The sequence below is a fragment of the Lonchura striata genome, chromosome 1, assembly GCF_046129695.1.
Source record: "Lonchura striata isolate bLonStr1 chromosome 1, bLonStr1.mat, whole genome shotgun sequence".
Taxonomy (NCBI): Eukaryota; Metazoa; Chordata; class Aves; order Passeriformes; family Estrildidae; genus Lonchura; species Lonchura striata.
The window spans coordinates 110,509,969-110,527,439 of record NC_134603.1 but is presented as its reverse complement, the minus strand read 5'-3'; the positions used below and the strand labels follow the sequence as shown (position 1 = coordinate 110,527,439).

The window sequence follows — 17,471 nt, the reverse complement described above, 5'->3', positions numbered from 1 at the left end:
TTCAGACAGCCCTTCCAACCTCAACTGTTCTGGGATTTTAAAATTCATTAATTTCTAATATCAAGGCTCCAATCTTCGTGGCTCACTTCATCTGTGGCCTTCACACCCTCGCAGTGCAAATTCTGTATATTTAAAATATAACTACATCTTCCTATACCGAGACTCTGAGCCTCAATATTGTGCCTTACAAAGTACAGTATCCTGAATTTATGGAAGCTTTCGGAACTTCTGTGCCCTGGTGCTTCTGGCAGTGCACATGTGCATACATGAACCACACACCTGACCCATCCCCAGACAGACATCAATAGGCCTGGAGAATCAAATCAGTGCCTTTCTTCTTATCACCCGAATGTGCTTTGTTAAAAACATCTGATGTATGGCAGATTTGCATCACCAGCCCTGAAAGTGACACTAGACAAGCATATTAAGCATTCTTGCCAAACCAATGTTGCACCAAAAAAAAAAAAAAAAAAAAAAAAAAAAAAAAAAAAAAATCAATTACTAATTTATCAACTTAACCATTTAACCTGTTTATGCCACAACTGCCTGTGTCTGCCACAGATTTTACACGTGAATACTCCCTAAAAAGGTATCAGGCTAGGTACTTCAAGCAAAAAAACCTATTTTTTGCCAGAAGCTACTTTACATGAAACAGTTAACATGGGCATAAAAATGGAAACAAATCAGTAGGAAGAACAAAATTGCTAGGTCAGTTGGAGCACAGTGATGTTTCTGAAATTTCTATTGTTCTGTATCAGGTAAGGCAGTAAATGCAGCACTTGGAAAACAAAGCCTAGCTTTCAGACCAAGGAGCGCTCTGTGGACAAGGCCAGTCCTTTGCTGCAAAAGAACACATAGAAAAGTCAAGCCCTTTCACTAGCTGCCTTTGAGTGTGCACTTTAAAGCCAACTACACAGATCTTTGCAACACACTCCTCATTTCAACTCACATCTTCAGTATCACCACCACACATAGAAATATCAACTGTTCCATAACAATGAACATCCAGAGAGCAAACTTAACACGTTATCTCGCCACCACAGAAACTAACACATTATCTCTCTACCATTTTTCATCAGAAATGAGAACACTACAATTACTAGAACACCCTGACCATGGAGCAAATACTTGGAAAATCAACTTTATTTGGATTTTACCGTTGTGCAGCTACAAGGACAACCTTGTAGATTTTGATATTTTTTTTACTGTTTGTATGTATAATTTACATAGATGATGTATTGATTGCTATACTCTCATTTTACCTTTTTTCCTTTTTTAAAGTTTTTAAGGCTAATATTGACTGTATATGTAAGTTAATTGTTTTACTTTTCTTAATTAATTTAACATCATATTTAGCAATGGAATTTCCAGATTGGTTTTGATTAATTTAATTTTAATATCCATTAAACAAACAAACATTTTAATAGAATTCAGACTTAGTGCTACTAATAGGCTAAAAGAGCTGGAAAGATCCCAAAATATCAAACAGGAAATGAAACACTTTCAGGAAGCATGACTGGATACTGAGCATCTGAAGGAAAAATTTTACTGCCAACAAATAAATAAACAAGCATCTTCTCACCACCCAGCCCCATTATAATAATAAGAAAATTCTATAAATTCAGACAATGTATTTCGAATGTCAAATTGCACCTATTGACAGTTTTATAAATACAGTTATGTGGAAACAGGAGTACTCAAGAAATACACTTAAAAAAAACCCAAAGCACTATTTACAGGAAGTCTACACATTAAGCAGTAAATGACTGAAAGGAGTAGAGGAGACTACTTGTCTGCTTTGCATGCCCACACAGGCACAAAAAAGATGAATTAATTCATACCTTAACTCCAATTTCTATGAGCAAGTATAATCCTAGAAATCTGAATTAACAGACAAGCCTACACATTTTGTACTGTAATCAACCCAGTGTTCTTATAGAATGTCAGCCAGTATATCTGATTTCATCATCTAATTTATTTTGTCATCTTTCAGGATGATACTGGTGAGTCTTTAAGAACAAGTTCATTTGACCAGTAATCCTTGATTTTTGAAAGTCAAACTATAGCTGAAGTCAAGAAATCTTTTTCAGCTAGAGGAAATAACTCTTTAGTTTTCAAATGATGTTCACAATGGGCCATTTCTAGAAATGAATTGCAATCCATCCAGAGTTAGAAAAAAATTCCAAGCAAACTGTAAAAAAGTGAGAGGGCAACAAAAAGGGCTCACCTACATAGCATTTAGTTCTCCCAGAACAAGGACTTAAGAAGCAAATGAAACCACTACGTGCAACTGGTACAAATATATGCACATCAAGAACTCTTACACATACAGTTCCTGAAAGCAGCTCTGCCCCAACAGAGAAGGAGAATGAGTATAAAAGCTAGGACCCAACAATCACAGCCATTATTGGCTGGTTCTCATAAAAATAAACAGCTGCTGACACATGAAATTACAGAAATGTAATTAACATTAACCAAAGGAATCTTCCCTTTGCAAAATATTTGAGAGATACTGGCAAATCCTTAAGAGACAGAATCCTCAACATTTCTGTACTTTAAACACATGTTCTTTTTACTGACAAAAAAGCAGAATGGGAATGTGATCTAACCAGGTAACAAGTGAAACATTAAGTATGCACAAACCAACAGCAGTCAGTCCTCCACAGAGGAATTTACTCTGCAACATCTGACTACTATCACTCATGGATTTCACAGCCACTAGGAACTGTGATGTGCTTGGTTCTGTGAGTTTTGTGTGTCCTACACAAAATGGAAAACAAAATAACCTCTTGCAACCTGTATTACTTCAGTTATTATTGTCACATACTACTGATACTTCATACATCTTATTTCCTTAAGTACATAATATCAGCAACCTACTTGTTTTCAGGGAAAAGAACAAAAAGAGGCAAGTACAGAATTGGTCTGCAACTTTTGGGCACAAAATACTAAGATCTAGAAAGCTTTCATAGTTGATTGAAAATACTTGAAGCTTGGAAATTGATCACAATGTATGAAGTAACTTTCTCATTTGAAATCTGAAGCTGAAATACAGTATTTAAGCAACACTTCATAAGTCACTGTATCTTTACAAACACATTTTCCACACTAACTTTTACAAATCCGTAGTCAAAGCTAAAACAACCAAAGAATTGCAGAAGGTATTATATTTAAAACATAGCTTACCTCTGGGTAAAGATTGAACCTTTGTAAGGTGTTAATCACTAAAGGATATTCAGTTAGTTTGTCATTCATAATGGCGCATACTCCACTCCAAAATGATGGTGCCTCAATAATGATCTTGAAGTAGGAATAATAAAGACCCTACAGAAGATCAGATTAATTATTTACAATTAAAGATGTCACTTCTGCTTCAGGAACCACTACATACAATCTTCATTTTTAAACAAATTTTGTAACGTAACAAACAGGACAGGCGTATTAAATATTACTCCAGTTTTCCAAATCTCTTCTATCACTGACACCAAAACAAGTGATGTAGGTTTCCTTCCACTTTGTTTCATAGCATACCTGGCAATCTTTCATTTGGGCTGCTAACTATGCATTAAATAGTGTTCCACAATTCTCAAAATAAAAGCAGACAAAAGGGGTGTGTGTGTATCTATGCCAACATATATTAATTAACAAAATATTTAGACAAAAAAGGCCGCAAAAGAGGACTACAACTGAAAGCAAGGTCTAGGGTACTTGCAGTGTTGTATTTTGGGTCCTTCAGAACCATACTTTTAGATTATATTTTAAGAAAACTGACACATTGATAAGGATCAGCTACAAGCCACACAAATACTCTGCAGTAAAAGTGTAGTGTTAAGAGATCAATATGTATACTTATGCGCAATGTATTAAGAAATTTTGGAAAGCACATGATCAGATTACAGACTGAAGTTTTCCAAACACTGAAACATAATCTAACCATTTCTGTGCGAAATGCCATTTCTCTTTCTAGTGTTGACAGGTGAGAAAAATGACGGTCATTTTCAAAGAGAGTTGTTATGTGACACCTGCCAAAAAATAATAGCAATTAAAATGGAATAAAGAGGTTTAGAATATGCATTAAGTCATAGATAGCAAAGAACATTCAATGAATACCCAAAGTTTACTTACACACTGCTATTGTAATTTATTCATATATTATACTAATATCCTCATCTATTCAGACACTTTTAAACTGAAAAAGCATGAACAAAGAATATTTATTAAATTCTATTATGGCATTAGTAACAATACTATAATGCTACATATTATACATAAAACTGTAATGTATTTTAATTAATTTAATTAAAGTGAAGACACTTAAGGACAAGCAGCAACTTTTCACCTGAAAAGCAAGCTTCACTCTTCTCTGAACAGGCTTAAGAAACCTTTCACATCATCTTCACAAGAACCAAATTATTCAGTTCAAAGATAATTTAGTCTTGTGAGGAAAGTTCTAAATATAAATTATCCCAACAACTTCTCTAAAAATAACTAAAAATTTTATTTTTATTATTTTAAAATACCATATTACTCTGAAGCAATAAATTTAACCTTACCAATGTAGGATTCCTGCAAAAACAGCTGTAAAGGAAACAAAAGGTGCAAAGTTACTCAAGTATTTAAATAACTGAACATGAACTTGTGTTCACTGCAGTAATTGCAGTACTACTTCAGAGCTGCACAGAAGCACCCAAGAGCCCAGCAAACAGAAGAACAGGAACATCTGAATCAACCTCCACAGACAGGTCTTTGAAAATTTTCTCTGGTATTCAGCACTAAGCAATGTTTCCACCTACATCTTGCATCACTCAAGCTGACCCACCAGCATCTAATGCACACATTTCAGCTATCAACAACAAAACTGAATCAAAAGCTTTTTTTTTTTAATAAGCGTAAATATTTTTAGAATTTTTATGATGCCTACTGTGAGTGTTTGCTCAGCTCCTGCTCAGATTTTCACTACCTAAGGCCTGAAGCACACTATGAGCAGCACTGCTAGTTCAAAGCAAGGGCAAGTAACAGGCAGAACCCAGTGGCCTGAAAGGGCTTAAGGTCATTCTGCAGCCATTATCTCCTGCAGCCTTCTGCAGCCATCTCCTACACCTCCTGTCTGGCAGTTTCTTCAGAATCTGCTAACTCATGGAAATGCTACAGACCAAACTTTCAAGCTTTAAGGTGAAAACACAAGCTTAGCCAAAAAGTTTCTGAAGCAGATCCAGCAGCAGCTGGATCCCTGAGGCTTTCATGCTTCCCAGGTGATACACCGTTACGATGAAAAAGGAAGGATGAACACTCCCACCATCATCAAGGGAATTATTTTGCTGAGAGGTGCACAAGTTAGAAGTTTTAAGTTGAGCTATGAACTAGAGAACTTGTGAGTTCAAAACCTCATGCCTTAAATGTTGATTCAGTGTTAGACTAGCGTATACAAAGTGGACTGGTCCTTGTTTGTCATGTTTGTTTGCTTTCTTTCCTAATGGACTCATAAAATAAATTTTAAATTACAGAGAAAACTGTGCTGTAAATACGAGAAATCCAAATGGACCATGACAACCAACACAAATCTAATTGAAACTGTAATTGCTAAAAAATTATAGACTGTGCACAGAATTAGGTTCCATTTGTCCATTTGAAGACTATCTGCACTGCTGCCATATTGATACAGAACAAGGGAGGCAGTCTGAGGGACAAAGGGAAGAGACAAATGCTGATAAAGCAGTGACTTAACAGTCTAGGTCTCTGACCTCTTGGGCATGACAAGATCCAGAGAGAGCAGGAACCACTCCATTTCACTTGGGCAGTGCTGACAACAAATGCAGCCCACCATGGAAGCAAAGCCTGCCTGAATGAGGGACAATGGGAAGGCATTTAGAGGGACCACAGTGCTCCTCCTAGACTGAAGGTGTCTCAGTTACCCTCTAGGCTTTCTGCCATAGAAAGATCTGGCAGACTAGCTGTCTTTAATTCACGAAAATCTTTACTGTTAATGAAGAACCCTCTTATTCACATAGTCTGTATGGAGCAGAGAGAAAACGGAGAGGACAACCACCCTCCCTGCTTAGACCCAGCTGTGGCCAGAAAGGTGCTGGGCACCGTGTCCCTCTCCAGGGTGCTGACTAGCACACACCTGCCCTCCTCCTGGCACCGAACACTGCTGCTGCCTCTCTGAAGACATGGAATGAGTCAGGTTGCTTTGACATTGGTAAAACACACAGCAGCACCTGCATGCTGATGTAGAATGTAGTCTGAGAGTTAGGGAATGTACATTTGTCCAGCCTGCATGTTACAAGACTAGGGTTGTCTGTTTCTGGAAAGCAGCAGGGATAAGAGAAAGAAAAACACCTTTGCAAACCCACTGCATTTATGTGGTATGGGAGTGGACTTAATGTACAACTTCATGCCCTAGTATATATACCCAATATATATGTTCCATATATATTTTTTATTCACATATTCCTCCAACAGAGCCTGGAAGTGCTGCTGCTACTGCCAGTACTTGTTATCATGGTCACAACAAGGTTCCTAACTGTAATGTTGCATTATGACCTAATTTTAAAATTTAAGTTTTGTGTGTAAAGAGATCCAAGGTGAAGCTGGGTAAGACAAAAAAATACCACCAAAAACAAGAAGAAAAACACACACACAAAAAAAAAAAAAAAACTAAAATTTTTTTCTAAACTAGCTGCTGCTGGTACAATTTAACAACACTGACCTCATGCTAAACACTTCACACAGCAGGTGAGTTGGTACTATAACCTACTGAAATTTCTCTCAGAGTTTTACAGTTAGAAAATACAGTTCCAGTTAGAAAATGAGGACCTCAATCTTTCACTTAAAACTTCACCTGTTTGTATACTTCCTAAAAAAAAAACATCACCAAAATTGCTTGGTGTAAGCAGAACTCAATGTTTTAGGAAAGGTTCAGGAGCAGCAGGGGTTATTTTTATACTAAGAACACTTACATTATTTCTCATGGAAAGCTGCAAATGTCTTTCAGAAGAGCAGGCATTGATACGACATGGATTTCCAGGTAAGCACATTTAGCTCTATCAGCAATGCAGCAAACCATATTCCATACAAAAAAAAACAAGTTCTGCAGCAATTGTATGGAAAGAAAGAGAGCAGCCCATAGCTTTCTTAGTTATTGCTTATTGAGTAATAATTACACATGTGCGCAAGGCATTATTTTATTTCTCAGCAACATTCACAAAATTTTCATTAAGATTAGAAACTGAAATACATTTGCATATAGACATACACCAGCTATAAAAAAAATAATTTAAGACAGATCACACGTTAGGTAAGAATGTAAAGTCCAACGAATATTAGTTACCAGTATTGTTCATTAATTCAAATTCATATGGTTCCAAATAAGGCAAATATGCAGTATTTTATTGATACAAATAAATTATCTATTATTATGGAAATTACATTTCACATCCAGACATACCACTTATTTCATAGAGGAAACAATGTCTTTAAATCTCATTCTTCTCTTCAGTAAATGTTTTACTGAAAGTCAATGCAGTAAATGTAAATACATTCACAGCTATTTTGGAGAATTTAATATACATTTTCACAGTATCATTCTATTATAAGTATGAAGTGAAGACCTTTCATAATCACACAGCAATTAATGTTAATTACTCATATTTCAAGAGACAATGGGCTTAATTCATAGACTTCCACTCAAAGTCCAAATCAGCATTTTTCAACAGACTGCATTAAGTCAGTTTCTGATGGAAAACATGCAGCTCAGCTCTGTCAAATTACCATCCTTTGATCTCATTAATGTCCTTACTGGAGAGGGAATAGGAAGGGAGTACTATAGTCCTAATGCTATAGACACTTACGCAGCTACTATGTACTTGAACTTGCAGATGCCATTTTCTCACCCAGCCTAAGAAGTCCTAAAACCAAAGCATATGATAAGATTTTTGCAGACTAGGGCTATTATGTAAAATCTGATAGATTTCCTATTTTGCCTGTGTGTTATTCTAAGAAAAGCAATATGAATGGCATATAAAAAGGATTCTAATTGTGGAAATTAAATACTGAAGAACTATTCTTTGGCCTGATTTACCAAAGGAACAACAAATGCTGAGACACTGTAATTCAAGAGGATGTGAAGGGCACAATAAACTGATTCATATTTTGCAAATATTCACGAAGTGACCAGGTATGAATACAGCAGAACTGGAAACAATGAGAAACCTGCAAGCATTGACTACTTCTGCAGCTTAGTAAAGTTGTTACATTCTGAAATTCTGTGCAATATAATAAGGATGCCTTCAGGAATAAGGCCTCAAGTCAATGGTCATAATGAAAAAAAAATTAAACAACATAATAGGGTGAAGGGTTGTGTAAGAACATCCTTGAAAGTCTGACAACTATATTACTGCACATAAATTGGGAGATAATTTGTGAGAGGAAAAAAAAAAAATCACACTCTATAATTACACTAACTCCAGCTGTGGGAGCCTCTGTTTTTAAAATATGGGCCTTAGATCTTAAATAAAGCAACAACAAAAATTCAAATTGCACTAAACCTAATCAGAAGTCACTATTTCATATTTAGTATAAGTACATTCTTTGCTACTGCAAATACTGTATGCTAGTACATACTCTGCTATTACTCCAATTGAAAAAAAAATCTCCCTGAAATATTTAATAGGTTATCTGGGTTTCATGGACAAATTAAAATTCCAGAAATTATAAAGCTCTCTCCCTAATCTGCTCTCAAATTTCAATCAGAGGAATGCATTTTTCAATTCTGACCATCATTTTAGCATTTCTGTGTCATTTAAGTAACTACAAGTCTAGGAAATGCTGAATAAACAGATGAAAGTAAAGCAATTCAAGAACACTTTATTCATTAATTAGATTGTAAGCTAAGGGCTGTTTCCCTGCAACTACTTTGCAATGTAATTCATCAAACTGAAGAAACTCCCTCCGGCAAGCAGGACTACCGGTGATGTGATCAACATCTTTGGAATACCCTGAAAATCTTTATTAGAATACCTTTTAGGGTATATCTAATGGTCCATCTGACAAATATGCTATTACCTAACATCTGTTAACTTTAAGAATGCATCTCTTTGCAAATACATTAGGTGTTTTTTTCAAGACTTTGATCGTTAACCATTCCATTATTAATTCAAAAATATTCCCAAAGATAATAACATCTGAATTTACATCCCTCTACAACTGTATGTTCTTCCACCAAACAAACTGCTGTGATTACATTACTTAACAAGAGTTGTTGCTTTTCCCCCCTCTACAAATTAATGACTAGATAAGAGAAATACATAAATATCTGGAATTTTTTTTTCCCTATAAATATTGTGATACCACATCAACTGCTACAGTAACACCTTTCCAAAAGTTACCAGGTAGGAAGTTATTTCCTGTCCCTTTTCAACATTGGCTATGTTTTTTTTTTTTTTTTTTTTCAAAGTTGTATTTCCGAATATATTTTGGACAATTTACAATTACACAGAAAGAAAGGTAAAAAGATCAGTATTCCCCCCCACCCACGATGTATGCCTTCTACTTACCCAGAAGGACCGTGAGCCAAATGTTGCTATCGGCTTTAGTGATGAAGGCCTTTCTGTCGACAACAAATACTGCCAAAAGAACACAAGCACCTTAAGCATCACTTAAGCATCACTTAAGCACAGCGTCTATAAAAAGAAATCTGAGCTCTGCAACATTAGTTTTATGTAAAATCTCGACTAGAGCTCAAAAATGCTGAAAGAAACGTCACTCTGCAAATTCATAACTACACGTAAAAGCTTTGAACATCACAGATAGACTACTAAGGTGACTACATAAATCGTCGGGTTTTTAATTTCTGAAGTAACTTTTACAGAATAACTTGTCAAAAGGGTATTTCTACACAGCTGTGTTACTGGCAAATTTGCTCAAGCAGAAAGTCAGACTTCTAAAGAATACTGAACCCTCCATGCTTTTCAGCAGAAATAAGCTGGTCATGCCAGCACCGCAAGCTGCGATAGTCACACCACCAGACAGACTGTTCTAACAAGAGTTACTTTCACAAGCAGCACGTTTCCCCACTTCCCCCCCAAATTACGCTGAACTGGTAACAAGCCCTTTCCCCTCCCCTCGCCCCCGTTTCTCGCCGATCCCGGTGTGGGTTTTGTCAGCTTCTCTCTCTCTCTACCGTGCCCGCGGTGCGCCAGGCTGGGGCACGGGCCCGGGCAGAGCGGGAGCGCGACCCCGCCGCCCTGCCCGGGCAGCGCCGGGCACCGCCCGCCGCCTCCCCGCCCTCCCTGCGCCTTCGCTCCCGCGGGAGGGACCTGCCCGCCCGCCCGACCACGGCTGCTGCTTCCCGGGAAAAGACGTCCCGGCGCTCCCTTCCCCGCAAGAGCCACCCCGCCCCACGGGGCAAGGGTGCAGCCACTCGCCGGAAAGGGACGGGAAGCGGCGCTCAGCCCCGCCGCACTTCTCCCGGACGGAAGGGCCGGCTGCCATCCCCGCGGGGGCAGAGGCAGCGCAGCGGGGGCAGGGTTCGGGGCAGGAACCTCACCTCGGAGCCGGTCTCCGCAGAGGCGCAGGAGACTCAGGGGCCCGCGGCCCAGCACGTCCCGCTCGCCGTCCGCCGCGGGCCCCTCCCGGCAGGGTCCCCGGGGGTCGCCCCTGCCTCCCCGCCGGCCGCCGCCTCCCTTCCGCATGGCGCGGGCCCCGCCGGAGCCCTGCCTGCCGGGCGAGTGCGGCCGGCGGCCGCGGCTGGGGCTGGCGCCCGGCGACTGCTGCTGCTGCTGCTGCCCGGGCTTGAGCGGCGGCGACTCTTTGTTCCTGCCTCGGCTCGGGACGACCATCTCCGCATAGTCCCCGCCGGGGCCGGAGCGCCGCGCCGGAGGGGAGGGCAGCCGAGCCGAGGGGGCGGTGCTCAGCGAGGAGCGTCCCCCACCCCCTGGCAGGGCCCGGAGGCCACGGGGCGGAGCCGCAGCCGGCGGGCTCGGAGTAACGGGGCGAGGGGGCGGCCGGTGCTCGCTCCGCCGCCGCCGCCGCTCCGCCCGGCTGGACACGTGGGGGCGGGGGCGGCGCTGCCGGCGGGGCGGGAGCGGCCCGCGGCCCCGCTCCGCCCGCCGCTCACGGACGCGCCGCCCCGAGCCCGGCGAGCGGCGGGAGGAGGAGGAGAAGGGGGAGGCGGGAGCGGGGCTGTTCCCGCTCACTCCTTCCCGCTCCTTCCCGAGAGACCCCTGTGGTTCTGCCGTCGGTCCCCGTGCGGGCGGGCTGCCCCCGCGCTGCTGCGGCCTCGCCCTCCGACACCGCTTGGTGTTTCGCTCAGTTGCCGTCCCCGCTGTTCCCGGGCCGCTCAACTCTGTAATACCGTCTGCTTAAACTGAGCCCACCCTAAAAGTGCCCAGCGCCCCTCCACCCGCCCAAATCCCCAAAACTGAACTCCCAGAAGCACTTGTCTGTGTTGTTGCTACGCCCTATAGGGCTTCCGCACCACAGAAAACACCCCTCTTCTTCCTTCTCCTCCTTGTTCTGGAGTTTTATTGTGGGTTTGCCTTTGCAATGCGGCCACTTTGCTCATGAGCGCCCTGCAGATCCAGCCAAACCCTTGCTTGGGGTTCAGAGGTTAAAAGGCCCCGTTGCATAGGTTAAAAGTTGCCCCATTGCAACTCTGTTATGCGGAGGCTTGGGACATGAGGTGTTTCATGACTTTTCCAGAGCTTCAGGAGCTCCCAGTCACAATCCCTGAAGTTCCTACTCCAATTACTCCTCTTTGAAGAGTGACGAATATACAGCACAACTGTGGAACAAGACCCAGCTACAGCAAAGCCATTGTTCTTCCTCTTTCGTGTGCTCTCCTACTCTGCACAGAACAGCGCTCAGGCAGTGGCTCATCCGATAGGGATATTAATTTAAATACCACTTTTTGGTGGTATTGGTTAAATATAGCAGAGTATAACATATAATGTATTCAGTAAATGCAGCCTCTCCAAACAGATCCATTTGGCTCTTACTTCTTCTACCTCTTCTTCTTTTTCTCTTTCTTGACTGTAGCTATTCCTTGCCTTCCAGGTGCTCCTTATTGCTGTCTTCAGGCTTTTCTTTATCCCTCTGCACTCTTCATTTTATGTTCTTGCTCAAAAAAGTTTTCTATGTTTGACCATTTAACTCTGTTTACTTTTCCTAGCCTTTCCACTTTTTCCTCTGACATAACATATGTACGTTTCTTCTAAAATGTTTACAACCTCGTTATGTCCATCTCCTTTTCTTAATTATTTTTATGAATCTTCTGTGAAACACAAGGTTTGAGTCTAATGTGGCAAATACCACACTACTATTTTTAAAAATTATTAAACAGATAGATAACTGTCACATTGTTAGCTCAGAAAGTAATTTCGGTTCAGATTCAGCTACTGAGGCAATGGAAGTGTAAGAATAGGATGGCTTTTGCTGTCTTTGTGGTAGTAGTAAGGTCATTTACACCCCAATAAGGTTGTGAAGATAAAACTGGGACTAAACAAACCAGCCTGTGGGACTGACAGAAATCCTGTGTGTCCAAGTCCTCTTGGCCCATATTTCTTTCCCTTGCTGGGGGAGAATCAACCTTTTACTACTAGATGTTTTGGGGAAATAACTTTAAAGGACATGTATTACACTGATCTCAAAAAAGCAAGCAAGGAAGAAGCACAATTTTTCATAGAAGACAGACGGTCTCCTGAGTACCCAGGCTCTTCTTCCAACATGAATTATGTGTGGCAGTTTCTTATTGCAAGAAACATTTATCTGTGCTTATTACATCCTAAATATAAATGAAGGCATAAAAGGAACACCTTTCAAGTGTTTGAAGACTACATACTATTTTCCCCACCTGCTTTTCAGGAGAAAAAGTCCCACAATCTGCTTTTCTTTGTATTTGATTTTAATTGAGTAGCCTTGTTATAACTGTTGTTGCTGTCTGAGTGATTGAAGGGTACAGACTCCAGATAGAGTTTTGTACATAACCAGCATAGAAAAAGAGCAATATGATACATTCTGCTGATTTTTAACTCCTGTAACCTATATTTCAATTTTTGCCAAAATCAATAGAGTCATGGAACACTTAGAAACTTGAAGGGTTGATATTATTAAGGTTCATAAAATTGCTGTGGGATGGCTCAACCATTGAGATTAACTAGGCCTGCTCCAGCCTGCAGCAGATCAATTACCTTCAGGCTGTTTTCTCTGAATAAAACTCTTCAGGCAATTTATTTCAACAGGTGCCACCCACAGAAACTGACTACAAAGGCACATACTACTAAACAATTCTAAAGGTTTTAAAAGTTACTATAAGTGTACAAAAACAGAACATCACATTCTTAAATATAAAGGTGCCCATATTCAGCAACCATGAATTGCTATAGAAAACCTCCAACACTATTTCGGAAGAGCTGCAGTAGAGCAGTACACCTCTAAAAATAAAATGACATTTGTTTCAAACTACAAGATACAAGTAATAAGAAATGAAACGTGGGTATATATCATCACAGGAATTGCATATTTTTTTGAGAAGTGCTATGTTTAATATCCAGTATCATGTTTCAGACAGTGTGGCTCATTACTAATCCTGCACACTACAGCAAAAGGAGTGATTCCAATGAATCTTTCTGTTTATAACAAAAAAGGAAGGGAAGGAAAGAAATATATCTCTGGAAATAAATTAGATTTTTCTGAACTCTCAAGGGTGCTGACAGACTAATACAAGTACATAGGAGAGAGACATTGTCTTGATCAGATTGTCCTAACTTCTTTTGTCCAGGGAAAGCAAAATATGTGAGAGTTTGTTCTACAGTTTTCTGCTGTCCCAGAACAAGGCACATTCTGGAACGCAATATTTCTGTTTCCACTAGGTCTTCTCTATCTCTTTGCTCACACATTTTCTATGATCACTGGACTGTCCCTTCATATTTCCAAATCACTGACAGATATCAGCAATCTTAGTTGCATAGTGGTTGTGACACGCTGTCAGTGGAAATAATTCACAGTCCTTAGGAACAAGCCCCTGCTAGTGAAGCACATTGGCCTTGGCAGTCCCTATACATTCTCTAACAGCATTCATTCCTCGGGATGCTGGACAGGCTCACCTCATTACCAAACAGTAACGGAGAGCTTGCATTCCTCTCCCCACTCATTCTCATCTTCTGTATTGTTTCATTACAAAAAAGGCTTTTCTTTTTCTCTTGCTTCAAGTGAGACCTTTGCTTTCTAGTTTGTTACCAATACAAATCCTTTCTCTCTCCAGTCACCTTCAAGGTGGTCTGAATAGGGGTCCCTGTAGAGATTCCCTTTTTCAGTCTGTAAAGATGTTTCTTGTACTGCTCTGCTTTGTTCCAGTGGCACTGCCTCAGAGCGTATTCTGCAGATTTTGTGACAAGGCTGCCGTTTCCACCTACCACAGGGCTTTGCTTCTATGAAGTTTCTGTTGATCCCCCATACTTTCACACGTTCAGCAGCAGACTTAATAATAGCAGGACAGCATTGTAGCAAGCTAGGGAACTTCAGACTCCCTTTTCTTGATTCATTTAATCCAAGGTTAGCATGCAATGAAGGCATGTTCTAGAAAGTATGTCTCTTCAGAAAACCACTGTGTGACTGGTAAGATGTACTCAACCTAGCATTAAATGAGCTATTTTGAGTGCTGACAGCAAGAGAGCTGCAGCAATGTGGTGCTCAGAGCCTCAGGTAACTAACCAGGATGTTAGAGCATTTTGAGCTCCACGCCATATGGCCATATCTGACTTAACTCATTATTTATACTACTTGAGCTTCAGCCACAGAACAGACAAATTCTAATGTACAGAAAGATCTTTATGAAAACAGAAATATTTGTGACCTCTTCTTGTGAAGACCAGGCTGAATATAAGTGCAGAAGACAAAGGAGTCTTGTAAGGCAGAAGTACAGATGCGGGGTTGCCATTGGAGTTTGTGCATGGAGGAATTTGCTAGGGAAAAACAAAAGCAGCAGAATGCAGTGGCAAACTGTTATAGTGTGTACCTTTTCCTTTCTAACAGCTTTGTGGGACCAGTTCACTTTCTGCAGGATACAAATATTCCCCCTTGAGCTAACCCCTTTAAGCATACATTACCTGTATTCTGAGGAGGGGGACATAGGCTCCTGGTAGGTTAGTAATCTGATCTCTGCTTGCACATGTCTGCTCATATCTATCTTCTCTCACTTTTAAAATTGCAGGTGCATTAACTTTAACTTTTATATATATATAAAACCATGTAAAACTGGATTATCTGTATCTGTATGGCTAACTGCTCATACAACCAAAACCTTGTTTCTACTAGAAACAAATAAGAACAATTTACCTAGCTTGTCTACCCTGGCAACAGCAACAAAAGAAACAAAAAATTACGTATTTTGAATGAGAGGTCATGAAAGCCCTTCTATCTTTGACATGGAAATTACTTCCTTTGTTTTTATAATGTTGATTATGAGCCTCAGACTTCCTGCTGCCAGAATAACACTGAAGAACATTAGTGACTCAGAAAACCTTATTCGCTTCCACCAGAGTTCTGGTTATTTCTTTGCTTTCAGTTTCCAGTACCATATATTTATGCTACCTTAAGTGCTTCCCTGAAGCTCTGAAGAAAAAAAAAAAAAAAAAAGTTAAAAAAAGGGGCCACTAAATACTGTGACTTCAAAAAAGAAATTGTGAGAACCTTTTAGGTAGCTCTAACATATTTCCAGTTACCCTTCTTCCCTTGCTGCAGACAGAATGATGAAAGAGCACAGGCGCTCATCTGCCCTATTGAGCAGCTGACTGGGAAAATTTGGCAATGCTCCTTCCTAAGTTGTCACAGGGACATTTCTCTCTCTCTCAGGATTTTTCATAGACATGCACAGAGAGAAATGTCCCTGTGACACTAAGTCATGGAGTGTAAGCATCTCCTCCCAACTGAGGCCTGGAATGTTTCTGTAATTCTTCACTGTTCTGAGGACTTTTAACTCCTCTGCATGACATAATCTCCTTACAGATTTCAAAATGAAGATCTCTTGCTGTACATGCCACATTCTCATTGCGTGGCATTTGGCCACTGTGAGTAGTCATGCTAATTTGGCATAGATGCTATGATTCACAGCCACTGCAACTGCATCTCATTATGCTTCTATTTGGAGGAGCAAATTATAGAGTAAGTTATCCGAGGACCACAGAACTCAATATTTACAAGCAGAAGTGATGGATCCGGCTTCCCCTAACCTGATTTACTAGCCACGGTGGTTTTACTTAATTTTTTATGGAGTCGGTGTTTATCTGCTATGTCTCTAAGTAGCAGCTGCCAAAAGATGCGTCAGAGAACACGGAGGAAACAGCTTGCAGCGACCAGCAGAAGCTAAGTGATAACAACAGAACAGGACCATATGAACACGGGCTGAGCTACTACTGTATTTCATGGCAGATGCTCGCTGTGTGAGATTGAGAATATAGACACCACTCATGGTGGAAATACAGGAAGATCAGCAATAGGCTTAGAAACAGGAGGAAAGCGATGATCTGGAAGTGCTCACAGAATAACTTTTCAGTGAAGAACTGGCAGAGCAGCCAGATGTGAGAAACGGTGGGGCTCTTGAAATATGTTGCCATATTGAAGTCAGTATATCTGCATTGGTGGAGATTTATTGGCAAATCTGTTTTGGCAAGAGAATCTTGTGGACCACTGTGAAATACAAACAGCTGTATCAGAAACAGCTGCAGGGTCTAAGCTTGCCTGTTCAGATGTTTGCAAGTTTATTTTTCACTCTTTGCTTAACCTGATTTTCATTTCAGGGGGGACTCCAGAATGTGTTTTGCTGCCCTGGTTACTGGAGGTCAAGAAGAGGCACATTAGGACAGTGATAGAAAGTACCTCTGGCAAGCTGAGTAGCATGGCAGACAAGACTGAAGACAAGATAATCCTACACATTAAACACCCCTTAAGTGACAAACAATTCTTGGTTTGGGAATGCTACTTGCTTCCTGTATATGATTCAGAAAGGGTGACTTCTTTATGAGAAACTGAGGTGACTAACCCAGTCACTTTGAGGGTGCAGGTAATTTTCTTGGTCGATCTGGTCTTTTTGCTAGATACGTTATGAAGAGGAGGAAAAAAAGAGATACTGAGGCTTCAAACCCTTTAATCTATACCCATAGAAGACTAAAAATATGCTACAAATTTTACACATAAAAATTTTGAAAATGGTACTTGGAGTTCCTGTTGGTGACTAAAAGTAGTAGTTGCATCTTCTCATCTCCTTCCCCACCTTTTGAACTTTTTGACAATCTGTCTCCAAGCATGATCCTAAATACTTCATTATACATTCTTAAACTTTGTTAAGAATGGCACCCAACTCAGGCTTTAAAGTCTGTGTTCACAAAACATTAAGATGTTCCACAGTGTCAAGCATCTTGATGGAATTCATCCCTTTTTTTTTAAATTTATTCCTGTGGAAGTTTGTAGTGATCCTG

General features: G+C 40.4%; 1 protein-coding gene across 2 annotated transcripts in view; it reads right to left on the bottom strand.

Moving 5' to 3' along the window:
* DPY19L1 (dpy-19 like C-mannosyltransferase 1) overlaps positions 1 to 10,865 on the bottom strand; it is a 44,571-nt gene extending 33,706 nt beyond the window's left edge. The window contains exons 1-5 of one of the 2 annotated variants that reach the window (XM_021553274.3): positions 10,547 to 10,865; positions 9,555 to 9,623; positions 4,554 to 4,578; positions 3,935 to 4,022; positions 3,187 to 3,324 (exon numbers count right to left, since the gene is read on the bottom strand). In XM_021553274.3, coding sequence (XP_021408949.2) covers positions 3,187 to 3,324; positions 3,935 to 4,022; positions 4,554 to 4,578; positions 9,555 to 9,623; positions 10,547 to 10,838 — 612 coding nt within the window. In that variant the 5' untranslated portion in view covers positions 10,839 to 10,865. Of the gene's footprint in view, positions 1 to 3,186; positions 3,325 to 3,934; positions 4,023 to 4,553; positions 4,579 to 9,554; positions 9,626 to 10,546 lie in introns of those variants that run through there. The other variant, XM_077786654.1, reaches the window with a different exon arrangement.
* Between the last annotated feature and the right edge of the window lie 6,606 nt (positions 10,866 to 17,471).